At 60.8% G+C, this 25,762-nt stretch overlaps 1 protein-coding gene across 21 annotated transcripts in view; it reads right to left on the minus strand.

Moving 5' to 3' along the window:
• EIF4G3 (eukaryotic translation initiation factor 4 gamma 3) overlaps positions 1-25,762 on the minus strand; it is a 228,978-nt gene that overhangs the window by 27,915 nt on the left and 175,301 nt on the right. For all 21 annotated transcript variants that reach the window (XM_068162751.1, XM_068162759.1, XM_068162756.1 and 18 more), the window contains 10 exons: positions 17,645-17,815; positions 15,564-15,761; positions 13,215-13,361; positions 12,502-12,738; positions 10,375-10,479; positions 7,449-7,581; positions 5,439-5,533; positions 4,966-5,059; positions 4,387-4,504; positions 2,031-2,254 (listed from right to left, as the gene is read on the minus strand). In XM_068162751.1, coding sequence (XP_068018852.1) covers positions 2,031-2,254; positions 4,387-4,504; positions 4,966-5,059; positions 5,439-5,533; positions 7,449-7,581; positions 10,375-10,479; positions 12,502-12,738; positions 13,215-13,361; positions 15,564-15,761; positions 17,645-17,815 — 1,522 coding nt within the window. The remainder of the gene's footprint in view (positions 1-2,030; positions 2,255-4,386; positions 4,505-4,965; positions 5,060-5,438; positions 5,534-7,448; positions 7,582-10,374; positions 10,480-12,501; positions 12,739-13,214; positions 13,362-15,563; positions 15,762-17,644; positions 17,816-25,762) is intronic.

Consider the following 25,762-nt stretch of genomic DNA (forward strand, 5'->3'; position numbering starts at 1 on the left):
CCTCTGGTGCAGCCCAGGCCATGAGCTGATTCCCCTCAGCAGCCTTCCCACAGGGGCAGAGCTGCAGGGACTCAGGCTGCAGCACCTTCAGCCCTCTCTGCCAGCATTCAGTGAGTGCAGCCTGAGCTGGCACCACGTGCTGCACGTGTAAGATGTGCCAGCTGTGATGGGCAGCAACCCAAAGCCACCTCCTGGTCCCACCCCCACCACCTTGGTGCCCACCAAAGTGCCACAGCCCCAAGAGCAGTGTGTGCTGTGCCACCTGAGGGGTGCTCCTCACTGCAGAGGTTTCCAGGGGGTTCCCAGGGAGCAGAGCTGCTCATCACAAAGGCTCACCTCACCCTCAGTGTCCTCAGTGTTTGCTCACCAGCAAATCAGCTCAGGCTGGCAGGAGGCAGCTGCAGCACTGAGCAGTGCCAGGCCACCCCAGGGGGTGCCAGTGCCAGGCTGCACCCAGCCCTGCTGGCAACACTGGAGTGCCAGCCACGCTCTGCCCCAGAGCCTCACCACTGCTGGGGCCCTGGGGAACCCCTGGCAAGGGTGGGCAGGGCAGGGGGCACCGCAGAGGCAGCCCTGCACAACTCTGCCTGGGTTGGAAGGGACCCCCAAAGGTCATCTGCTCCAAGCCCCTGCAGGCAGCAGGGACAGCTCCAGCTGGAGCAGGCTGCCCAGGGCCACAGCCAGGCTGAGCCTGAGTGTCTGCAGGGATGGAGCCTCAGCCACCTCCCTGGGCAGCCTGTGCCAGGCTCTCCCCAGCCTCCCTGTGCAGAGCTTCCTCCTGATCCCCAACCTAAGCCTCCCCAGCTGCAGTTCCAAACCCTTGCCCCTCAGCCCATCCCCACAGGCCCTCCCTGCTGGGGACTCTGAGCCCAGAAGGCAGCAGCAGCAGTGCCAGGGTGTGAGCAGGCAGGAGTGCAGTGCTGCCCTGCTGCCCCCTGCAGAGGAGCTGCTGAGGTCTGCACCAACCAGCTGTGCTCCAAGCCCTTGGGAGGCAGCTGCCAGCTCTCCCAGTGCCCCCCTGTGAGCCAGCCCTCCCCAGGCCTGCACAGCCAGCCCTCCCCAGGCCTGCACAGCCAGCTGGCCCTACCCCTGGGCTCTGCAGGGCTGCCCCAGGGCTCTGCAGGGTTGCCCCAAGGCTCTGCAGGGGTGCCCCAGGGCTCTGCAGGGCTGCCCCAAGGCTCTGCAGGGCTGCCCCAGGGCTCTGCAGGGTTGCCCCAAGGCTCTGCAGGGGTGCCCCAGGGCTCTGCAGGGCTGCCCCAAGGCTCTGCAGGGTTGCCCCAAGGCTCTGCAGGGCTGCCCCAGGGCTCTGCAGGGCTGCCCCAAGGCTCTGCAGGGCTGCCCCAGGGCTCTGCAGGGCTGCCCCAAGGCTCTGCAGGGTTGCCCCAAGGCTCTGCAGGGGTGCCCCAGGGCTCTGCAGGGCTGCCCAAAGGCTCTGCAGGGCTGCCCCTGGGCTCTGCAGGGCTGCCCCAAGGCTCTGCAGGGCTGCCCCAAGGCTCTGCAAGGCTGCCCCTGGGCTCTGCAGGGCTGCTCCAAGGGCTCTGCAGGGCTGTCCCAGGGCTCTGCAGGGCTGCTCCAGGGCTCTGCAGGGCTGCCCCAAGGCTCTGCAGGGCTGCCCCAGGGCTCTGCAGGGCTGCCCCAAGGCTCTGCAGGGCTGCCCCAAGGCTCTGCAGGGCTGCCCCAGGGCTCTGCAGGGCTGCCCCAAGGCTCTGCAGGGCTGCCCCAGGGCTCTGCAGGGCTGCCCCAAGGCTCTGCAGGGCTGCCCCAGGGCTCTGCAGGGCTATCCCAGGGCTCTGCAGGGCTGCCCCAGGGCTCTGCAGGGCTGCCCCAGGGCTCTGCAGGGCTATCCCAGGGCTCTGCAGGGCTGCCCCAGGGCTCTGCAGGGCTGCCCCTGGGCTCTGCAGGGCTGTCCCAGGGCTCTGCAGGGCTGCCCCTGGGCTCTGCAGGGCTGCCCCTGGGCTCTGCAGGGCTGCCCCAGGGCTCTGCAGGGCTGCCCCAAGGCTCTGCAGGGCTGCCCCGGGCGCGGTGCTCACCGGGCTCCTTGGCTCTGCCGCGCTCGGGCTCGGCGCCGCTCCTCTCCAGCTCCACGCCTCCTGTCAGCTGCTTCACGGTCTCCAGCATCTCCCTGCGCTGCTCCTCCTGCGCCTGGTTGTCCAGGAGCAGCTCCTTGCTGCTGCTGCCCCGCAGGAAGGCGCTGGGGCGGGCCAGGGCCGGGGGCAGGGCTTTGTCGTTCTTCTCCCTGCCGGTGCTGCCGCGGCTGCCGCGGGGAGGCAGAGCCTGAGCCGGGGGCGCCAGGCAGGGCCTGCCCACCGCCCCCGGCCCCCCGCAGCACAGCTGCAGCCAGCAGGCTCTAAGGCCCCCAGGAGAGCTCAGGCAGGTAGCTGAGCCCTGTGCTTGTCAGCTCAGAGCCCATGGGATGAAAGGCTCCTGGTACCTGCCCGCAGCTGTGGCTGCCCTCAGCTCAGCATCACAGAGCAGAGGGTGGAAGGGGCTGGAAGGGACCCAAAGAGAGCATCCAGTCCAACTACCCCTTGCCAGAGCAGGAGCACAGAACCCAGCACAGCTCACACAGAACACATCCAGATGGGGCTGGAAAGGCTCCAGAGAAGGAGACTCCACAACCTCTCTGGGCAGCCTGCTCCAGGCCTCTGGGAGCCTCACAGTGCAGAAGTTCCTCCTCATGGTGAGGTGGAACCTCCTGGGCTGGAGTTTCCATCCACTGCCCCTTGGCCTGTCCCAGGGTGCAACTGAGCAGAGCCTGGCCCTGTGCCCTCCCTCCTGACCCCCAGCCCTCAGCTATTGATAGACACTGATCAAATCCCCTCTCAGCCTTCTCCTCTCCAGACTAAGCACCCCCAGGGCTCTCAGCCTCTCCTCCCCAGGCAGTGCTGCAGTCCCTTCAGCAGCCTTGGAGCCTCTCTTGGACTCTCTCCAGCAGCTCCCTGTCCCTCCTGAGCTGGGGAGCCCAGAGCTGGACAGCTTGTAGGTAAGTGCAAGACTCTGTCTGCTGGAATGCTTTGCTGGGCACAGCTCTGGGGTTTCTTCCCTCTGCCATCCTGGGGATGTTTAAGGCCCTCAGGTGTGTTAATGAATTTGCCTTCAGCATCTCCAATCACTGCATGGGAGTCAGTGATCAACCTGCTGGGATGGGGAGGGTTTGACAGGGGAAACCAAACCTGCAGCCAAACCCAGCAGGAAGGCTGCTTGGGCTTCTTGCAGGCTTAGCTAAGCTGAGGATCAGCAGAACTCACCCAGGGGTCAGAGAAGCAAAAAATCTCCAAGGAGTGGATTTCATAGATCACAGAATGGGCTGGGTTGGAAGGGAGCTCAAAGCTCAGCCAGTGCCAACCCCCTGCCAGGGGCAGGGACACCTCCCACCAGCACAGGCTGCTCAGGGCCTCATCCAGCCTGGCCCTGAACACCTCCAGGCAGGGCACAGCCACAGCCTCCCTGGGCAGCCTGTGCCAGAGTCTCCCCAGCCTCACTGCAAAGAATTTCTTCCTCATCTCCAGTCTCAGTCTCCTCTCTCCCAGCTCCAATCCATTCCCTCTCATCCTATCACTCCCAGCCAGTCCCTTGTCAGAAGTCCCTTCCTGGCTTTCTTCTCTGAAGCTGTGGCAGAAGTCTCACCTGCCCAGCAAACACTCTTGTCCTGGCTGTGGTTGGTTGCTGCTGCTGAAAGGGATTAAGCTTTGACTTGGCCACTTCAAGCCATGGCTTGGCAACACCCCAGGGCAGCCCATGACATGGGGACACAGCCACAGAACGGCTCAGGTTGGAAGGGACCTCAGAGATCTTCTGCTCCAAGCCCCTGCCATGGGCAGGGACACCTCCCTCCAGCCCAGGCTGCTCAAGGCCTCATCCAGCCTGGCCTTGGACACCTCCAGGCAGGGGACAGCCACAGCCTCCCTGGTAATGGCTTTGTAAATCCCAGGATGGCAGCGTGGGAGGGACCCCAGGGATCATCTGCTCCAACCTTGCTCGGTGGATCACAGGATCAGAGGATGTCAGGGGGTGGAAGGGACCCAAAGAGATCACAGAGTCCAACCCCCCTGCCAGAGCAGGAGCACACAGTCTAGCTCAGAGCTGCAGGGAGCTGGCCCAGCAGCCTGCCCAGCTGAGGCTTGAAACTGCCCAATGCAGGGGACTGCAGCACCTCCCCTGGGAGCTGATCCCCATCTCTGCCTCTTCTCATGGGGAAACATTTGCTTCTGGAGCCCAGTGGGAATGTCCCCAGCCCCCCTTGTGAACCCTGCCTGCCTCCCTCATGCCATTATGGAAGGTGCAGGTGGCTGAAGTTAAGTCCAGCCCCCATGGGGAGGAGAGCCCCAGGCCCTGCTGGGGCAGGGCAGGGCAGGGCAGGGCAGGGGGGGGCAGCCTGAGGCTTACCTCGTTAAGGCCCTGCGAGAGTCGAGCTCTGAGGCTGCAGATGAGGCAGAGACAGCTGAGCCTGGGGGCTGCAGGGCAGAGAACCTGTTCAAACTAGTGGCACTTGGTCGTAAGGAGTCTGGCAGGTGGGAAAGACAACACAGAGAAGAGTGGCAGCAAGGTCAGCAGCTGCTGACACCACCCAGGCCTCGGCAGCTGCTGCCTGCAGGGCACAGGAGGAGGACCCCCAGGGAAGGCTGACAGGCACAGAGGTGAGCACTTCAGCCAAATCTGCTCTTAGAATCGTAGCTCATAAGGGTTGGGAAAGGCCTCTAAGATCACCCAGTCCAAGCAGCAACCCAGCACCACCACAGCTGTTAAACTACAGCCCCAAGTGCCACGGCCACAGCCGCTCGGAGCCCCTCCAGGCAGGGGGACTCCACCACCTGCCTGGGCAGCCTGGGCCAGAGCCTGACCACTCTGGCAGGAAAGAGATGATTCCTAATGGCCAGCCTAACCCTGCCCTGGTGCAGCTGGAGGCCATTCCTTGAGGCCTCCTGGGAAGGGGGGCAGAGGGGGAGGCCCCCCCAGGTGACTCACCCATCTCGCTCGCCTTGGCTCCACCGCTGCTGCCCTTCCCCCAGCTGCCCAGCTGGGCTTTAGGCACAAGCTGAATCTTCTCATCTATTGTGGGCTGCAAAACACATCAGGGCACCCCATGACATGGGGCCACAGCCCACAGAATGGCTCAGCTCAGAAAGGACCTCAGAGATCATCTGCTGCAACCCCCCCTGCCATGGGCAGGGACACCTCTCAGCCAGGCTCAGCTGCTCAGGGCCTCATCCAGCCTGGCCCTCAACACCCCCAGGCAGGAGGCAGCCCCAGCCACACAGGAGCATGCAGAAGCCAGCAGGCTTCCTTTGTGCTTTGTTTCTACCCAGCACTACCTCTGGGCATTCACAATGCCCTCAGACCCCAGGGTCTGAGCTGTAACCCCCAGAATGGTCCTGTCCCAGCCAGCCAGGAGCAGCGAGGCAAGGCCTGGCCAGCTCAGTGGCAGTGCTGGCACCTACCTTGGTGATTTTAAGGAACTTGGTGGGGTCCAGCACTCTGCTGTTCTTTGCCCCCTGCACAGTGTTCCAGCCACCTTCATCGACCCTCTGCACACCTGCCAGTGACAAACACAAGAGCCTCAGCTCAGCCTCTGCCCCAGCTGCAGCCCAGCCACATCCCCCCGAGCTCAGCAGGAGGAGGAGCAGGGAAGGACACAGCTCCTGAGCCTCAGCCTGGCTCTGTGCAAGAGTGCTGCACAGAGCCACACAGCAGTGGGAAGGGAACCTCTGGAGCTCACCCATCCAACCCCCTGCTCCAGCAGGGCACCCACAGCACCCTGAGTGCCATCTGAGCGAGGGCAGCTCAGCCCCTGATGGTTCTGGGGAGGGTGCAGCTGCACTGAATGGCACCAAGGCAGTCAGCACTTCCAGCCCTGTGCCAGTGAGCTCCTGTGGGCACTGCACCAGCACCGAGTGCCAGGCACGAGCTGGCAGCGTGGGCAGGGCAAGAGCCACCCTGGGTCACAGCATCTCAGCCTGCTGGGGTGGGAAGGGACCCCTGGAGCTCAGCCAGCCCAAGCCCTGCTCCAGCAGGGCACCCACAGCACCCTGCCCAGCAGCACAAGGCCCAGGGGGGGTTGGAAGCTCTCCACACCAGGAGACTCCACAACCTCTCTGGGCAGCCTGCTCCAGGCCTCAGCACCCTCACACCAAACAACTTTCTCCTCCTGGGTGCCAGTCTGTGCCTCCTGACCCTCATCCTATCCCTGGGCACCACTGAGGGAGTCTGGCCCCAGCCTCCTGCCCCCCACTCTTCAGACATTTGTAAACATTGATCAGGTCTCCTCTCCTCTCAGCCTTCTCTCCTCCAGGCTCAACAGCCCCAGGGCTCTCAACCTTTCCTCCTCAGGCAGCTGTTCCAGTCCCTTCATCTTCCTCACAGCCTCCCCTGGCCTCTCTCCAGCAGCTCCCTGCCTCTCTCCAAGTGGGGAGCCCAGCACTGGGCCCAGGCCTGCAGATGTGGTCTCACTTGGGCAGAGCAGAGGGGGAGGAGAACCTCCTTGACCTGCTGGCCACACTCTTTTCAATGCACCCCAGGGGACCATTGGCCTTCTTGGCCATGAGGACACATTGCTGTCCACCAGGACTCCAAGGTCCCTCTCCATGGAGCTGTTTCTCCATGTAGTGTCCCTCCAGGCCCAGCAGACACAACCATCCTGCCTGACAACCCTGCCAGAGGAGACCTCAAGTGTTCCCCAGCTGCTTTTGGGGCTGGTTCCTCCTGGTTGGGTTCCTCTTGTGGTCTGGACACAGCAGCACACTCTGAGCTCCCAGAAGGTGCAGGCAAGGAGCCTCTGCTAACCTCAGGCCACCCCTGTGGCACAGCTCCCAGCAGTGCCAGGGCTGCTCCAGGCACAGAACCACTCAGTGCCAAGCTCCTCTCCTTCTCCTGAGGTCCCTCTGAGGCCACCCAGCCCAGAGCCCAGGTTGGATCTCCTTCATGCTCTGCTTTCACAGCCCTTCCACCTGACAAACCCTTAGGACTGAAGAACCCCAGCCAGGATTTTCTCCCTGCCCCTCTCCACCCCAGGCTTTATTTTCCCAGTCACTGAGGCAGTGCCAGGCTGAGGGCTTGGCACCACTCTGAGGGGATGCTGAGACACTTTTGCCTTCTGAGCTCCCACCTCACAGCTTCAAGGTGCTTCCCCTTGAAATCAGGCCAGCTCCTGCTGCAAGCAGATGAGCAGGGGATGGCCAAGCTGGCTGGCAGGGACCTGCTCTTTTCCATCCATGCTCTTTTCCATCCATGCTCTTTTCCATCCATGTGAAGCTTCAGCACCATTGGCCTGGGGTTATTTTTCCCCCAGGGGTGTGCTCCCCAACACCCCCCAGAGCCAGGCCATGGCAAGCCTGCTCCTCCCCCAGCAGCCAGCCAGAATCAGCTCCCAGCTCCCTGTCCTCATCACAACCCCCCCCCAGTTTCCATCTTTCCCCCTGTGAGGGGAGCAGCCAGAGGGGCTTGGGCTTTACCTGGCCTCCTCTTCTCTTTGGTCATGAGCTGTTGGACCTTCCTCTGCTCTTCCTGCTCTTCAATCTTGGCCTCTTTATGAATCTGCTCGATGGTCTTGGGGCCCTGGTCTGCTCTTCTTGACACCCAGTTGCACTAGGAAGGAAGCAAAGATTTGCTCAGACTCCAGGAGGGGTCTGTCCATGGGGGACCTGGAACACCAGGAGTGAGGCCTGAGCCTCCCCCTCTGCTCTGTGCCAAGGGGGCTGCTCCCTGGGGGGCCAGGAGAGATTCTGTGCTGCTGGATCAAGTTGTGGCCATGGCTACCCCAGCACCACAGGTCAGAGAATCCCAGAAGGGCTCAGGCTGGAAGGGACCTCAGAGATCATCTACCCCAAGCCCCTGCCATGCCCAGGGACAGCTCTCAGCCAGACTCAGCTGCTCCAGGCCTCACCCAGCCTGGCCTTGAACACCCCCAGGCAGGAGGCAGCCACAGCCTCCCTGGGCAGCCTGTGCCAGAGGCTCAGCAGCCTCACACTGAAGAGCTTCTTCCTCAGCTCCACTCTAACCCTGCTCTGCCTCAGCTCCAAACCCTTCCCCCTTGGCCTGGCTCAGACCCCCTCAGCAAAAGTCTCTCTGCAGCCTTCCTGCAGGATCCCTTCAGCTCCTGGCAGCAGCTCTGAGCTCCCGCTGGAGCCTTCTCCTCTGCAGGCTGCACAGCCCCAGCTCCCTCAGCCTGTGCTCACAGCAGAGCTGCTCCAGCCCTGGCAGCATCTCTGTGGCCTCCTCTGGGCTCCCTCCAGCAGCTCTGTGTCCTCCTTCTGCTGCTGGGGACAGCAGAGCTGGAGGCAGGATTGGAGGTGAGGTCTGAGCAGAGCAGAGCCCAGGGGCAGGATCCCCTCTGCTGCTCACCCTGCTCTGGCTGCAGCCCAGCACATGCTGTACCTGGTAGAGGTCTGGTGGGGAATGGAGGCTGCAGTGCAGAGGCACAGCTGAGTTTGAGACATTTTAACCTCCAGCATCCTGCACCTCCCCAGTTTCCAGTCCTGGGTCCTGAGGGGAGAGCAGGAGCAGAGGGAGGCTGCTGTGGCTCTCTCTCCATCTGTCAGTGACACTTTGCTGGAGTCCTTCCTCCCAGCCTGGGTTAAAACTGAGCCTCTGGAGCTAAAGCAGCCAGGAGTGACTGCACTGCACCTGGAGATTGGGATCTGCCACCCAGGGATGGTGATGGCTCAGGAGGGAATCCTGCAGAGAGAGCTGGAGCTGCCTCTCCACACAGCATCTCCACTGCTTGCTGTGGCTGCTCAGACCCAGCCTGCTCCAGCCCCCTGCAGCTTTGGGGCTGATTCTCTCTGCATATCCTGCAGTCCAAATGGTGTCTTCAGCTCCCCAGAACCCCAAGGCCCCAGTCTGAGAAGCAGCTGGTCAGGATTTCAGCCCAGTACTGTCTGGTGGCTAAAGCCAGGCTGGGGCCAGCACCTCCCTGGGGAAATCAGAGCTGCTGGGGAAGCTCTGTGCAAGCTGCAGTCCCACTTTGAATAACACAGTGCAGAGAGACCCTGCACAGGGCAGGGCTCCAGCTTCACTGCCTCCAAACACTGCCTGCTCACAGCACAGAATGCTTTAGGCTGGAAGAGACCTTTGAGATCAGCTCCAACCCTTAACCCAGCACTGCCAGGGCACCACTACACCACGGCCCTCAGCAGCACAGCTGCACAGCTGTGAAGTCTCTGTGGGGATGGGGACTCCACCACTGCCCTGGGAAGCCTGAGTCAGGGCTTGACAGCCCTCAAGGGGAAGAAACTGTTCCTCAAGTCCAGCCTGAACCTCCCCTGGGGCACCTGGAGGCTGTTTCCTCTTGTTCTATCTTGTTTCTTGGGAGAGGAGACCAACCCCCAGCTGGCTCCAGCCTCCTCTCAGGGACTTGTAGAGAGCCAGAAGCTCTCCCCTCAGCCTCCAGGCTCAACACCCCCAGCTCCCTCAGCTGCTCCTCCCCAGCCCTGTTCTCCAGACCCTTCCCCAGCCTCCCTGCCCTTCTCTGGCCCTGCTCCAGCCCTCAGTGTCTTCATGCAGTGAGAAGCCCAAAGCTGAACCCAGGACAGGAGGTTTGGCCTCAGCAGTGTCCAGCCCAGGGGCACAGTCCCTGCCCTGCCCCTGCTGCCCACACCACTGCTGCTCCAGGCCAGGCTGCTGGGGACCTTCCTGGGCACTGCAGGCTCATCTTCAGCAGCTGTCCATCAGCACCCCCAGGTCTTTCTCTGCTGGGCAGTCCTCAGCCACTCTGCCCCCAGCCTGCAGCCTTCCTGGGGTGGCTGTGTGCAGGACTCAGCCCTTGCCTCAGCCTGGCCAGACCATGGCCATGGGCAGGTCCCTGTCTGCACTGTGTGCTCAGCTGTCTGCATCAGGTGATGAGCTTCTAGAGCTTCATGTGGGCCCAGCACCATCACAGTCTGGTGGAGCACAGCCTCTGTTTGCTTCTGCCTGCTCTGGGAGGCCAGCAAGCGACCAGCAGATGCCAGGTGGTGCCAAGAGGAGCATCTTCTGATGAAAGCCACACTGCTGAGCAGGAGCCCTCATGGTTTTGACACCAACTGCTCCCCCTCCCCTGTGGGGCTCACACCTCACAGCACTCCAGTCCCAGGAGGAGGCAGAGCTGGGGGCAGCAGCTCCACCTGGGGCAGATGGAGAGGAAGCCAGCAGAGCTGAGCCTGGGGCAAAAGCAGCCAGCAGCTGTGCTCAGGTGGCTGTGCTGCAGTGGGGCTGGCTGGGTGGCAGGAGAAGGCAGTGGGAGCCCACACAGAGCAGCTCAGCTGCCTGCCCACAGCGGCCTCAGGGGGCCAGCCAGGGCCAGGGCTGCAGAGCGCCCCCTGGCGGCCCATGCTGTGAGGCCTCTGCCAGCCCAGGCAGGGAAGGGAGGAAGCTCTTCTGCTCACTCGAGCTGGTACCTACCAGCCTCAGGTCTATGACATCCTGCAGCATGAAGCGGATCCTGGAGGACGTTTTCCTCTCCTTCACAATCTTCTCCATCTGGTTGAAATACTGATCCATGCGGGGCTGCGGGAGACACCGCGCCGTCACCACCGGCACCGCCACCGGCACCACCAGCACCAGCAACACCAGCACCAGCACCACCAGCACCAGAACCAACAGCAGCAGCACCACCAGCACCAGCACCAGCACCAGCACCAGCAGCACCAGCACCACCACCACCAGCACCAGCAGCACCAGCACCACCACCACCAGCACCAACAGCAGCAGCACCACCACCACCACCAGCATCATTGTCACCATTAGCATCACCATCCTCATCACCACCATTATCACCATCATGATCACCATCACCACCACCATCATCATCATCACCATCACCACCATCATCATCACCATTAGCATCATCATCACCATCATCATCACCACCACCACCATCATCATCATCACCAGCACCACCAGCAGCACCAGCACCATCATCATCATCACCATCATGATCACCATCATCATCACCATCACCATCATCATCATTAACATCATCACTATCATCATCACCATCACCATTATCGTCATCATCACCACTAGCAGCATCATCATCATCATCACCATCATCATCATCACCATCGCCATCATCATCGCCATTAGCATCATCATCATCATCATCATCATCATCATCACCATCATCATCATCACCATCACCATCATCATCGCCATTAGCATCATCATCATCATCATCATCATCATCATCATCACCATCATCATCATCACCATCACCATCATCATCGCCATTAGCATCATCATCATCATCACCATCATCATCATCACCATCACCATCATCATCGCCATTAGCATCATCATCATCATCATCATCACCATCATCACTATCATCATCATTAGCGTCATCATCACCATCATCATCACCATGATCATCACCATCATCATCACCACCGCCATCATCATCACCATTAGCATCATCATTATCATCACCATCACCATTAGCATCATCATTATCATCATCATCACCACCACCACCACCACCATCATCATCATCATCTTCATGATCACCATTAGCATCATCATCGTCACTGGGGGCAGAGCGGCTGAGAGCAGCCAGGCAGAGAGGGACCTGGGGGTGCTGGTTGATAGTAGGCTGAACATGAGCCAGCAGTGTGCCCAGGGGGCCAAGAAGGCCAAGGGCATCCTGGCCTGCATCAGGAAGAGTGTGGCCAGCAGGAGCTTGGAAGTCCTTGTGCCCTGTGCTCCCTACACTCCTGGGGTGTGCAGTGCTCCATCCTACACCCCTGGGCTGTGCAGTGCTCCATCCTACACTCCTGGGATGTGCAGTGCTCCATCCTACACTCCTGGGGTGTGCAGTGCTCCATCCTACACTCCTGGGGTGTGCAGTGCTCCATCCCACACTCCTGGGCTGTGCAGTGCTCCATCCTACACTCCTGGGATGTGCAGTGCTCCATCCTACACTCCTGGGGTGTGCAGTGCTCCATCCTACACTCCTGGGATGTGCAGTGCTCCATCCTACACCCCTGGGGTGTGCAGTGCTCCATCCTACACTCCTGGGGTGTGCAGCTCCAGCCCCCTGCCATGGGCAGGGACACCTCCCCCCAGCCCAGCCTGCTCAAGGCCTCATCCAGCCTGGCCCTGAGCACCTCCAGGCAGGGGACAGCCACAGCCTCCCTGGGCAGCCTGTGCCAGAGTCTCCCCAGCCTCACTCTCAACAATCTCTTCCTCATCTCCAGTCTCAGTCTCCTCTCTCCCAGCTCAAAGCCATTGTCCTCATCCTGTCCCTCCCAGCCCTTGTCCAAAGTCCCTCCCCAGCTCTCCTGGAGCCCCTGCAGGTCCTGCAAGGCTGCTCTGAGGTCTCCCTGAAGCCTTCCCTTCTCCAGGCTGCACAGCCCCAGCTCTGTCCCCCAGGGGAGGGTCTCCAGCTCTCTGATCCTCTTTGTGGCCTCCCCTGGAGCCTCCCCAGCATTTCCCTGTCCCTCCTCTGCTGGGCAGCTCCTGCAGCAGGACCAAGCCCCTCCCCAGGCCAGCTGCTGCTCCCTGCTGCAGGCCTCCCTCCTCCTGCCCTACCTTTGCCTTCTCGAAGTCCAGGTCCTTGCCGATGGTGGTCAGCAGGCGGCACAGGCACTCCAGGGACTCCTCGTCGTGGTTCTTGAGCAGCTTCACCACGCAGTCGTGCATGATGGCCTCTGTCAGCATCTTCAGCTTGAAGAGCTCCCCGATGAACTTGATGTTCCCGATGGACCTCCGCCTGGCCTTGTCCTTGGCCTCCTCCAGCTCGTCGTGGAGCCGCGTCTTCTCCTCGGCCTGCAACACAGCCACAGCTCTGCGGACACCCCCTCCAGAGAGGCTTTCTCCAGAGGGGCAGAGGCTTTCACAGTCTCACACAGTCTCACAGTATCACTTAGGTTGGAAAGGACCTCGAGGATCATCGAGTCCAACCTATCAACACAGACCCCATGACCAGACCATGGCATCAAGTGCCACGTCCGATCCCCTCTTGAACACCTCCAGGGTCGATGACTCCACCACCTCCCTGGGCAGCACATCCCAATGACAAACGACTCGCTTGGTGAAGAACTTCCTCCTCACCTCCAGTCTAAACCTCCCCTGGTGCAGCTCCCCTGGTGCAGTTTTGTGCCCTCCTCGGCCGCGCTGCAGCAGCCAAACTCTGGGCTCCCGAATCCTGCCCCCCGCCACCCAGCTCCACTGCCACCTTCCAAAGGCAGCCCTGCAGAGGGAGCTCTGAGGCTCGATGGGGCAAGCCAGCAAGCCCCACTTACAGTGGTAGCAGCCTCCAGCTCTCTCTGCTTCTTCTCGAAGACGTCGTCGTCAGCCTTGTCCTTCTCAAACTCCTTCTGGCAGCGGTTCAGCAGCAGCTTGCGGAAGTTGACCGTGCTGCCAGGCTTGTCAGCCATGGGCACCTTCAGCTGGCCAGGGGCAAGCACAAGGCCTCAGCTGGGGAGGCAACTCAGAGATCACCTGCCCCAACCTCCCACCATGCCCAGGGACACCTCTCAGCCAGGCTCAGCTGCTTGAGCCCTCACCCAGCCTGGCCTTCAACACCCCCAGGCAGGAGGCAGCCACAGCCTCCCTGGGCAGCCTGGGCCAGAGGCTCAGCAGCCTCACACTGAAGAACTTCTTCCTCAGCTCCACTCTAACCCTGCTCTGCCTCAGCTCCAAACCCTTCCCCCTTGGCCTGGCTCAGACACCCTCATGAGAAGTCCTTCTGCAGCCTTCCTGCAGGATCCCTTCAGCTCCTGGCAGCAGCTCTGAGCTCCCCCTGGAGCCTTCTCCTCTGCAGGCTGCACAGCCCCAGCTCCCTCAGCCTGTGCTCCCAGCAGAGCTGCTCCAGCCCTGGCAGCATCTTTGTGGCCTCCTCTGGGCTCCCTCCAGTAGCTCTGTGTCCTTCTGCTGCTGGGGACAGCAGAGCTGGAGGTGAGGTCTGAGCAGAGAAGAGAGAAGGGGCAGAATCCTCTCTCTTGCCCTGCTGCCCACCCTGCTCTGGAGGGAAAAAGGGATGGGGGAAGAAGGGATTGGGGGGAGAAGGGATGGGGGGCAGAAGGGATGGGGGAGAGAAGGGATGGGGGGGAGAAGGGATGGGGGGGAGAAGGGATGGGGGGGAGAAGGGATGGGGGAAGAAGGAAGGGATGGGGGAGAGAAGGGATGGGGGAAGAAGGGATGGGGGAAGAAGGGATGGGGGAAGAAGGGATGGGGGAAGAAGGGATGGGGGGGAGAAGGTATGAATGGATGAGGGATGAAGGGAGCTCTTTTGTCCCAGATTCATCATCTGAAACCCAGCTGCCCAAAGCCTGGCTCAGCACCTTGGGCTCCCTTTGGAGATGAGGACTTTCAGTGGCACTCTCCAAAGGTGACTCCTGGCACTTTGTGAGCAGGCTGAGCCAAGCCTCCTCAGCTCCAAGCACCACCACAGCAACAGTCAGGTTGGAACAGAGCCTCAGGATCACCAAGTCCAACCCAGAGCCCTGCTCTACTAGGGTCACCCCTAAACCACAGCCCCAAGCACCACATCCAAACCACCTTGAAACACAGCCAGGCTTGGGGACTCCACCACCTCCCTGGGCAGCACATCCCAGTCCCTGACCACTCTTGATGGGAAAAGTTTTTTCCTACTGCCCAGTCTAAACCTCCCCAGAGGCAGCTTGAGGCCATTCCCTCTTGCTCTATCACTGATTACCTGTGAGAGGAGGCCAGCAGCAGCCTCTCCACAACCTCCTTTCAGGTGGTTGTACAGAGCAATGAGGTCTCCCCTCAGCCTCCTCTTTTCCAAGCTAACCATCCCCAGCTCCTTCAGTTGCTCTTCATCAGATTTATTCTCCAGGCTCTTCACAGCTTCCTTGCCCTCCTCTGCCCTGGCTCCAGCACCTCCACATCTCTCTTGCATTGAGGTGCCCAAAACTGGACACAGCCCTCGAGGTGTGGCCTGCCCAGAGCTGAGTCCCAGGGGTCAGTCCCCTCCCTGCTCCTGCTGGACACAGCATTGCTGATCCCAGCCAGGAGGCCTTTGGCTTTCTTGGCCACCTGGGCACACTGCTGGCTCCTGTTCAGCTGCTTGTCCATCAGCACCCCCAGGGCTTTCTTGGCCACCTGGGCACACTGTTGGCTGCTATTCATAGTATCATAGAATCAGTCAGGGTTGGAAGGGACCACAAGGCTCAGCCAGTTCCAACCCCCCTGCCATGGGCAGGGACACCCCACACTAGATCAGCCTGGCCAGAGCCTCAGCCAGCCTGGGCTTAAACACCTCCAGGGCTGGGGCCTCAACCACCTCCCTGCACAACCCAGTCCAGGGCTTCACCACTCTCATGGGGAAGAACTTCCTCCTCCCCTCCAGCCTCAATCTCCCCACCTCCAGCTTCATTCCATTCCCCCTAGTCCTAGCACTACCTCAGCTGCTTGTCCATCAGCACCCCCAGGGCCCTTGCTGCCAGCAGCTTTCCAGCCACACTGCCCCAAGCCTGGAGTGCTGCTTGGGGTTGTTACACCTGCCATGTTCCATGGCCAGCCAGGGCAGAAGAAGCCTCCCAGCATGCCCAGGGGCTCTCTGCCCCAGGAGCCAGCCCTGGGCCGTGCTCTGCCCGGCGCCAGCGCGGGGCCGGGCGCAGCCTTACCGTCACGAGACAGCGGCACATGTTGGCATAGGCCACGGAGAAGCTGGGCTCATCGATGGCCTTCTCAAAGACCAGGTCAATGACTCCCTTCAGCCTCTCCTCTGTGTCCACTGTCAGGTCTGTCACTTGCTTCATCAGCTGGTTGAACATCTGGGGCGTCAGCTTGTTCAGGATGCTTCGGACCTTGCGGAACAGCTCCTGCGGGGCACAAAGCCACAGGACCAGAGGGGCTGGGGAAGAGCTCAGAGCTCACCCAGTCCAAGCTGCCACCCAGCACCTCCTGGCTAACCAAACCAGGGCTCCCAGGGCCACAGCCAAGCCCCTCTTGAACCCCTCCAGGGATGGGGACTCCACCACCTCCCTGGCCAGCACATCCCAAGGGCCAATCTCTCTTGCTGGGAAGAACTTTCTCCTCCCCTCCAGCCTAAACCTCCCCTGGCACAGCTTGAGAGCCAGAGCCAGCAGGAGGCTGGCAGGAGTGAGCTGGGATGAACCTCAAAGGTGAATGGAGAAGATCACAGAATGGTTTGGGTTGGAATGGACCTTTAAAAGTCATCCAGACCAACCCCCCCTGCACTCAGCAGGGCCATCCCCAGCCAGAGCAGGCTGCTCACAGCCCCAGACAACCTCAGCTGGACTGGTGCCAGCCATGGGGCAGCTCCCACCTCCCTGGGCAGCCTGGGGCAGGCTCTCACCACCCTCAGGGGCAAACATTTCTCCCCTCTCTCCATCTCCCTCTTTTAGTTCAAACCATCCTCTCTCACCCTGTCACAACAAAGTCTGTCCCCAGCTGTCTCTTTAAGCACTGCAAGGCCACCAGGAGGTCTCCCTGCAGCCTTCTCTCCAGGCTGCACAACCCCAACTCTCCCAGCCTGGCCTCCCAGCAGAGGGCTTCCAGCCCTGCCAGCACTGCTGTGGCCTCCTCTGGCCCTGCTCCAACAGCTCCTGTCTGTGCTGAGGGCTCCAGAGCTGCCCCAGCACTGCAGAGGGGCAGAATCCCCTCCCTGCCCCTGCTGCCCACAGAGGGCCCAGGGAAGCTGATGGTTCAGGAAGCTGAGTCACAGAGGGACACACATCCAGCTCCAGCCCTAACTCAGCTACTGGCTACCAGAGAGCAAGGCTGTGGGGCAGGGTTTTAGGAAGAGCCTTGGCTGTCACTCACTGCAATGCTCTTTTTGGTATCAACTTGCTATCAGGAGGCAGAAATGAACAGAGAGTGGCCTTCCCTTCCCTTCCCTTCCCTTCCCTTCCCTTCCCTTCCCTTCCCTTCCCTTCCCTTCCCTTCCCTTCCCTTCCCTTCCCTTCCCTTCCCTTCCCTTCCCTTCCCTTCCCTTCCCTTCCCTTCCCTTCCCTTCCCTTCCCTTCCCTTCCCTTCCCTTCCCTTCCCTTCCCTTCCCTTCCCTTCCCTTCCCTTCCCTTCCCTTCCCTTCCCTTCCCTTCCCTTCCCTTCTCTCAACCAGAGAGCAGCTCCTCCCAGACTCACTCAGGGCCCTTTTGTCCACTGCAGAATGATGGTGAGGCAACAGTGCTGCCACCAGCCCTGGGAATGAATTCCAGGCTCCTCCAAGACCATCCCAACTTATCCTACAAACCACCAGTTTGGCCTCCAGGCAAACATCTCCACCCAGCATGGAGGAGAGAGCAGGGAGGAGGCCACAGAGGAAGCCTCAGGGCCAGCAGCGTGGGGCTGGGCAGGACGAATGGAGGGCACCTGCCAGAGGAACCACAGGCCTGCTGAGGCTCAGGGCCCACATCCAGGCTAAAAGGGGATGAAAAGCAGGTTCTGTGCTCGAGTCTGAGGATGTTTGCTTCAGGATGGAGCCAGGGACAGCTCAGGGAAGCAGGAAGAGAGCCACTCCTGGGGAGGGGCAGCAGGCTGCCTGGGGCCAGGCTCAGCCCCACCTCCTGCCCAGCACTGCCACTCACACTGAGGGCAAGAACAAACACCCAGGCACCACGGGGGTGGGGGAAGGCTGTGCTGCAGACTGGGCTTGGTTGCCCTTTTTCCCCTCTCTTACCCAACAGCAGGGGCAGGTTTCCACCCTCCCCCTGCCCCAGGACCCTCCTCCAGGAGCTCTCACCTGGGTCTTGACGTTTTCTGGGTCCTCTGTCTGGTTCTCCCTCTTCAGGCTTGGCTTCCAGGCGTTCTCTGCCTTCTTCAGGTGGACATCCTCCTTCACACACACAGTGATGATCTTCCTGGGCTCTCTCCTCTGGCCTGGCTGAGATCTCCTTGGTCCAACATTCAACAACTAGGACAGAAACAGTCCCTCTTACATCCCCTTTCCAGCCCCCACCTTGTCACCCAGCCAGGGCGCAGCGCTGCCAGCAACACCCAGAGCCAGCAAGGACCCCCAGCACTGTGAGGGCTCCCTCTGACCCCACACAGCCACCTGGGCTGGTCAGAGGGAGTGGGAGGACACCAAACATGTTCCTCCAGGGCAGATGACCCAAACCATAAAGGATGACCACAGCCTATAGTCAGCAACAATGCTCTGGATGCTTCAGTGCTACAGAACTGGACCTGACTGACCAAAAGGGAACCAGAAACCACCTGAGACCTCACAGCAAAGTCCTCAACAAGTCCCAGGGCAAGGTCCTGCAGCTGGGTCAGGCCAACCCCAGGCACAGAACCAGGCTGGGAACTGAGTGGGTTGAGAGCAGCCCTGGAGAAAGAGCCTTGGGGGTGCTGGGTGCTGAGCAGCTCCCCAGGAGCCAGCAGAGCCTCCTGCAGCCCTCAGGCAGCTGTGTGCTGGCTGCAGCCAGAGCAGGGTGGGCAGAGGGCAGCAGAGGGGATCCTGCCCCTGGGCTCTGCTCTGCTCAGACCTCACCTCCAATCCTGCCTCCAGCTCTGCTGTCCCCAGCAGCAGAAGGACACAGAGCTGCTGGAGGGAGCCCAGAGGAGGCCACAGAGATGCTGCCAGGGCAGGAGCAGCTCTGCTGGGAGCACAGGCTGAGGGAGCTGGGGCTGTGCAGCCTGCAGAGGAGAAGGCTCCAGGGGGAGCTCAGAGCTGCTGCCAGGAGCTGAAGGCATCCTGCAGGAAGGCTGCAGAGAGACTTTTGCTGAGGGTGTCTGAGCCAGGCCAAGGGGGAAGGGTTTGGAGCTGAGGCAGAGCAGGGTTAGAGTGGAGCTGAGGAAGAAGTTCTTCAGTGTGAGGCTGCTGAGCCTCTGGCCCAGGCTGCCCAGGGAGGCTGTGGCTGCCTCCTGCCTGGGGGTGTTCAGGGCCAGGCTGGGTGAGGCCTTGAGCAGCTGAGCCTGGTTGAGAGCTGTCCCTGGGCATGGCAGGGGGTTGGGGTAGATGATCTCTGAGTTCCCCTCCATCCTAGGCCATTCCATGGTTCCATCACCCCATGACTAAGGAAAGCCTTGCAGCTCTTCCCAGGGTCCCATCCCAAGCCATCAGGCAACACTAAATTAGAAGCTCTGCCACAAAGGTGAAGCTTCACTGGAGATCACTTCCAACAGAGCCACTTTGAGACAGGAATGGCAGAAAACTCTCAGAATGGAGCTTTGTGCAGCTCCTGCATGCTGGCAGCAGAGCTCCTGCCAGCAGTGGGTCAGACTCTGTGGTCTGACAGCAGGAGGAGCAGGGCAGGCTGCTTGAGGCAGCAGCCAGCACCTCTCTGCAGTCCTGGCTTAGATGATGCCCCCCCCAGGCAAACCAGGGAGGAAGCTGCTGCGAGTGGGGAGTTTGTCATCAGCTGCACAAGGGACAGGACACAAGACACCCCCAGACTCCCTCTTCATCACCCAGGGCCTTCTGATTGAGGGCTGAAGGCCTCAGGAGCTGGCAGGGGCTTTTCCCTTCCCCTGCACTTTCACCTTTGTGAAGTCCTGCATTAGAAAGGTCCAACCTCAAGGCAGCAATTAGCACAGCAACCAAACCCCCCCCTGGCAAGCCCTGCTCCTCTCCCCAGCACTAATGAATCTCTTCAGTGGGCAGGAGGCAGCCTCCACCTGAAGGGTGAGCCCTGCAAACCTCCCTGTGCTCCACAAAGGCCTTCAGGGAGCAGCAGAGAGGCAAAACCATCTCAGCTCTTCAGCCAGCCTCACCCAAGGCAGGAGGAGAGGGCTCCCAGCTGGTGGCTCTGCTGTCATCCACCAGTCCCAGGCTTGGGTTTGCACTTCTGACCCCAAAATGCTCCTCACAGGCAGGACATTGCCCCTGTGACTTGGCTCTGAGTGTCACTGCTGAAAGCAAACCAACAGCAGCACTGCTGGAGCTCTCCCCTGGGCTTCAGCAGAGGAAGATGATGTCAGAAGTGCCAAGGGTGTCAATAGGCCAAGGGCAAGGTCCTGCAGCTGGGGCAGGGCAATCCTGAGCACAGATCCAGGCTGGCTGAGGAGTGGCTGAGAGCAGCAGGAGAAGGGTTTGGGGCTGTCAGGTGGTGACAAACTCCCCAGGAGGCAGCAGTGGTCCCTGGCAGCCCAGAGGCAGCTGAGTGCTGAGCTGCAGCCAGAGCAGGGAGAGCAGCAGCACAGGGAGGGGATTCTGCCCCTCTGCTCTGCTCTGCTCTGCCCCCACCTGCAGCACTGCCTCCAGCTCTGGGGCCCCCAGCTCAAGAAGGGTTCAAACTGGATGATCTTTGAGGTCCCAGCCATGGGCAGGGACACCTCCCCCCAGCCCAGGCTGCTCAGGGCCTCATCCAGCCTGGCCCTGAGCACCTCCAGGCAGGGGCCAGCCACAGCCTCCCTGGGCAGCCTGTGCCAGAGTCTCCCCAGCCTCACTCCCAAGAATTTCTTCCTCATCTCCAGTCTCAGTCTCCTCTCTCCCAGCTTGCAGTCACTGCCCCGTGTCCTGGCACTCCAAGCCTAATGGCTCTCCACACCTCCTGGCAGGAAGGTGGTTGTGAGGTGGAGGTTGGTGTCTCAAGGAAGCAGCGATGGACCAAGAGGGAATGGCCTCTACCTGCACCAGGGGAGGTTTAGGTTGCACAGTAGGACTGAAATGGTTCTCAGGCATTGGACCAGGCTGCCCAGGGAGCTGCCCCTGGCCCTCTGCTGGTTGCTTGGAGTTCAGAGCCCAGCCCCTGGCTGCCTGGGGCTGGGAGCTGCTGCAGGGTCTCTGCTTGGGGGTGCAGTGCTGTGTTTTTCATGGCTGGCTGGGAAGAGAGGTGAGCTGTGTGAAACAAGAGCAGCCCTGGGTTAAGAGGGCCCTCAGCTGGAGGCAGCTGCTCTGTCTTGGGGGCTGCTGGAGAAGGAGAAGCTCTTGGTGCTCTGCACAGGCTGCAGGGCTCCAGCTGCAACTGCCCTGCCTGGTGACTGGGGATGGCCCAGGAGGGGATGGCCTCAGGCTGCACAGGGCAGCTTTAGGCTCAGGCTGGACAGCAGCAGCTTGGGCTTTGGCACTGACAGGGGTCTGAGGCACTGGCCCAGGCTGCCCAGGGAGCTGCTGGAGTCACCCCCCTGGAGGGGCTGAGAAGCTGTGGAGATGTGGTGCCTGGGGACATGGCTTGGTGGAGCAGGGGTAAGGGTTGCAGTGATGATCTTGAAGGGCTCTGCCAACCTCCAGGAGTCAATGGAACCAGCTGCTGACCCTTCCCTATGGCTCCTCCCTGCTGCCACCCAGAGCCTTCCATCAACCCCAGCAGCAGGACACAGCACAGCCCTGTGCTGAGCCATCCCCCCCTGCTTTGATGCAATTCCACACAGCCCTGCTGAGGTTCTACCCACCCTGCAGACAGGCAGAGGAGAATCTTCCCTCCAGCTGCCAAGAGCAGCCAGCCAAGGCAAGAGGAAAGTGCCCCAGGCTCAGCCACACCCCCCCAGAGCTCCTCACACCCCTCCTGGCCCACGGAGAGCCTGGCAACCAGAGCTGGCCTGGCAGCCTGCCCTGAAAGCCAAACCATTTGGGCCTCATTTCCCCCAGAAATGAGGCAAAGCCAAGGAAAGCTGGAGGCTGAGCCCAGAGAGTGGTGGTGAATGGTGCCACAGCCAGCTGGCAGCCAGGCACCAGTGGTGTGCCCCAGGGAGCAGTGCTGGGCCCTGTGCTCTTTAACATCTTCATTGATGATCTGGAGGAGGGCATTGAGTCAGGCATCAGCAAATGTGCAGCTGACACCAAGCTGGGAGCAGATGTTGGTCAGTGAGAGGGTAGAGAGGCTCTGCAGAGGGACCTCAACAGGCTGGACAGATGGGCAGAGGCCAACAGGATGGCATTCAACAAGTCCAAGTGCCAGGGGCTGCACTTTGGCCACAGCAACCCCAGGCAGAGCTACAGGCTGGGGGCAGAGTGGCTGAGAGCAGCCAGGCAGAGAGGGACCTGGGGGTGCTGATTGACAGCTGCCTGAACAGGAGCCAGCAGTGTGCCCAGGGGGCCAAGAAGGCCAAGGGCATCCTGGCCTGCAGCAGGAAGAGTGTGGCCAGCAGGAGCAGGGAAGTCCTTGTGCCCTGTGCTCAGCACTGCTTAGGCCACACCTGGAGTCCTGTGTCCAGTTCTGGGCCCCTCAGTTCAAGAAGGACATTGAGAGACTTGAAGGTGTCCAGAGAAGGGCAAGAAAGCTGGGGAGGGGTCTGGAGCACAGCCCTGGGAGGAGAGGCTGAGGGAGCTGGGGTTGCTTAGCCTGCAGAAGAGGAGGCTCAGGGGAGACCTTCTTGCTCTCTCCAACTCCCTGCAGGGAGGTTGTAGCCAGGTGGGGGTTGGTCTCTTCCCCCAGGCACCCAGCAGCAGAACAAGAGGCCACAGTCTCAAGCTGTGCCAGGGGAGGTTTAGGCTGGAGGTGAGGAGAAAGTTCTTCCCAGAAAGAGGAACTGGCCATGAGAATGTGCTGCCTAGGGTGGTGGTGGAGTCCCCATCCCTGGAGGTGTTCAGGAGGGGATTGGATGTGGCACTTGGTGCCATGGTTTTGTCATGAGGTCTGTGGTGACAGCTTGGACTCCATGATCCTCGAGGTCTCTTCCAACCTTGGTGATACTAAGGTTGGAAGACTGTGAGACTGTGATAGGTAACCTGGAGAGCCACCCAGCCCTCTCCTCAAGGCCCTTCCAGGGGTGGCCAGGCTGGGAGAGGTGAGGCCAGAGCCCCCTCCAGGGCGCTGCCTCGGGGCCGGGCCCAGACAGAAGGCTCAGGCTCGGCGGAGCTCAAGCCAGCGGCGGGGCCCAGGAGGTGTCCACTGCCCTGGCAGGAGGGCCTGGGCCACCTTCTGAGGAGCAGCATGGCCCATGGCACAGCCTCCTCACAGCTGGCTGCCAACAAGGGCAGATTTGATGCCACCCTGGGCAGCTCAGTCGTTATTAGGCAAGATTCACAGAGGGCATGGGGTTGGAAGGGACCCTCAAAGGTCATCAAAGATCATCTTCGATGATCTTTGATGACCTTTGAGGGTCCCTTCCAACCCCATGCCCTCTGTGGATCTGTGAGTTCAGACCTCAAAGCACAAGGCCTTCCTTCAGGGCTGTGGCTTTTGGTATCTCTGACCCAATTTGCTCCCAGCTGTTTTGCTCAGGCTGGAGGAGCAGCCAGCAGAGGCCTCCTCTGAAGGGGCAAGGAAACAGCACAGGGATGAAACCAGAGGGCATGTGGGGAGGGTTTGCTCCCAGATTCACTAAGGGACAAGTGGAAGAGGGGCCTGAGCTTGTTCCCAGCCTCCTCCTTGCAACCCAGTTGGATATCAGCAACAATTTGCTCCCTGCAAGGGGGGTGAGGGGTTGGAAGAGGCTGCCCAGGGAGGTGGTGGAGTTCTCACCCCTGGAGGTGTTTAAGGTGGGGGTTGGTCCTTTCTCCACAGGCTCAGGGAATAGGAGGAGAGGAAATGGCCTGAAATGGTGCCAGGGGAGGTTTGGGTTGGGCATGAGGAGCAATTTCTGCGCTGCAGGAGTGGTCAGGGGCTGGCAGAGGCTGCCCAGGGAGGTGGGAGCTGCCCCATGGCTGGCACCATCCCAGCTGAGGTTGTCTGGGGCTGTGAGCAGCCTGCTCTGGCTGGGGATGGCCCTGCTGATTGCAGGGGGTTGGTCTGGATGACTTTTAAAGGTCCATTCCAACCCAAACCATTCTGTGATCTTCTCCATTCACCCTTGAGGTTCATCCCAGCTCACTCCTGCCAGCCTCCTGCTGGCTCTGGCTCTCAAGCTGTGCCAGGGGAGGTTTAGGCTGGAGGGGAGGAGAAAGTTCCTCACAGGAAGAGAGATTGGCCCTTGGGATGTGCTGCCCAGGGAGGTGGTGGAGTCCCCATCCCTGGAGGTGTTCAAGGAACCTGTGGCCATGGCAGCTGGGGCCAAGGCTTGGTGGCCCTGGTGGGGTTGGGCTGATGGTTGGACTGGGTGAGCTCAGAGGGCTCTGCCAACCCAACCAATTCTCAAGTCCATGGCTCTGTAGCAGCAGCAGCAGCTCTGCAGGGTCTGCCATGGCAGTGGTCCAGCCTGCAGTGAGGTGACATCCCCAGCAAAGGCAGGGGAGGTGCTCACCAGATTCCCCACAGCAGTCTGGATGTCCACATGGGCAGGGGGGAGAAGCAAGGCAGAGAGGAGGAGGTGCAGAGGACTGCAGGAGGCTTGCTCCATGACCACTTCTGGCCGTGGTTCAATGGCCATGGAGGTCTTGGCTTGCTGGTTGGACTGGATGATCTTAGAGGCCTTCTCCAACCCAAACAATTCTATGGCCCTGTGAAGACTCAGAGCAGCTCAGGACTCCCTGGTGCTCAGCCCCTTGCTTCCACTGCCAGGCCCAAGCTACCCAAGGAGTTACAGAACTGCTTCTCCCTCCACAAGAGGCCTCAGAGGCAGAAGGGGAAATTGAGGGCAGCTGCTAGAAGTGACTCTGACTTCCAGGGGAGCCCAAGAGCAGAGGAGATCTGAGCTTCCAGCAGCTCTTGGGAAGGTTTCCATCACCTCTGGTGCAGCAGGACCAGAGGAGGACACAAAGATGCTCAGGGGGTTGGAGCAGCTCTGCTCTGGGGACAGGCTGAGGGAGCTGGGGGTGTTCAGCCTGGAGAAGAGAAGGCTCCAGGGAGACCTAACAGCAGCCTGCCAGGGCCTGAAGGGGCTGCAAGAAGGCTGCAGAGAGACTGCTTGCCAAGGCCTGCAGGGACAGGACCAGGGACAATGGCTTCAAAGTAGAGCAGAGCAGATTGAGATTGGATGTGAGGAACCAGGAGGCTGCTGGAACACTGCAGCAGGAGGCCCAGGGAGGTGGCTGGGGCCCATGCCTGGTGATAGGCCATTCAAGGTGAGGCTGGACAGGGCTCTGGACAACCTGATCAGGATGACCCTGCTGACTGCAGAGGGGTTGGACCAGATGACCTTTGGAGGTGCCTTCCAACCCAGACCACGCTGTGATTCTGTGCTTGTAAGGAGGTACAGAGCAGAGGCATCCCGTGTCAGTGCAGGGGGGCAGAGCAGTGCCCTCCACCCCCTCTGTGCCTGCACCTCTGGGCTGCTCTAACCTCCCAGCAGCAGCAGCTCCTCCTCTGCCGTGCCCCCCCTGCTGGAGGCAGTGGTGGTTAGTCCTGCAGCCAGGCACACAACAGCTCGGAGCCAGGAGGAGGGAATGGAGACAAAAGCCAAGGCAGCAAAACAAAGACTCTCAGCGTGAGGAAAGCTTTGCCCAGGGCGGAGGAGAGGAGGCTGGGTGGGTGATGGGCATGGCCTGAGCACAGGGGGCATGACCAGGGCAGGCAGTGCACACACAGGGGGTTGCCATGCTTCATGAGAAGACAACCTCTGATTCTGCCAGAGGCTGGACAGCCTCTCAGCCTATGAGGCAGCAGAGCTCTGCAACCAACCTTCCCCTGCAGCCCTCCTCAGCAGCTCACTGAGCTCTGTGACCAACCTTCCCCTGCAGCCCTCCAGAGCAGCTCACTGAGTTCTGCAATAAACCTTCCTCTACAGCCCTCCATAACCAACCTTCCCTTGCAGTCCTCCTCAGCAGCTCACTGAGCTCTGTGACCAACCTTCCCTTGCAGCTCTCCTCAGCAGCTCAGGGAGCAGCAGAGCTCTGTAACCAACCTTCCCTTGCAGCTCTCCTCAGCAGCTCAGGGAGCAGCAGAGCTCTGTAACCAACCTTCCCCTGCAGCCCTCCTCAGCAGCTCATGGGGCATCAGAGCTCTGTAACCAACTCTCCCTTGCAGCCCTCCTCAGCAGCTCAGGGAGCAGCAGAGCTCTGCAACCAACCTTCCTCTGCAGCCCTCCTCAGCAGCTCAGAGAGCAGCAGAGCTCTGTGACCAACCTTCCCCTGCAGCCCTCCTCAGCAGCTCATGGGGCA

Source organism: Melanerpes formicivorus, unplaced genomic scaffold, assembly GCF_026170545.1.
Source record: "Melanerpes formicivorus ecotype bairdi unplaced genomic scaffold, bMelFor1.0.p_v2 SCAF_67, whole genome shotgun sequence".
Lineage (NCBI taxonomy): Eukaryota > Metazoa > Chordata > Aves > Piciformes > Picidae > Melanerpes > Melanerpes formicivorus.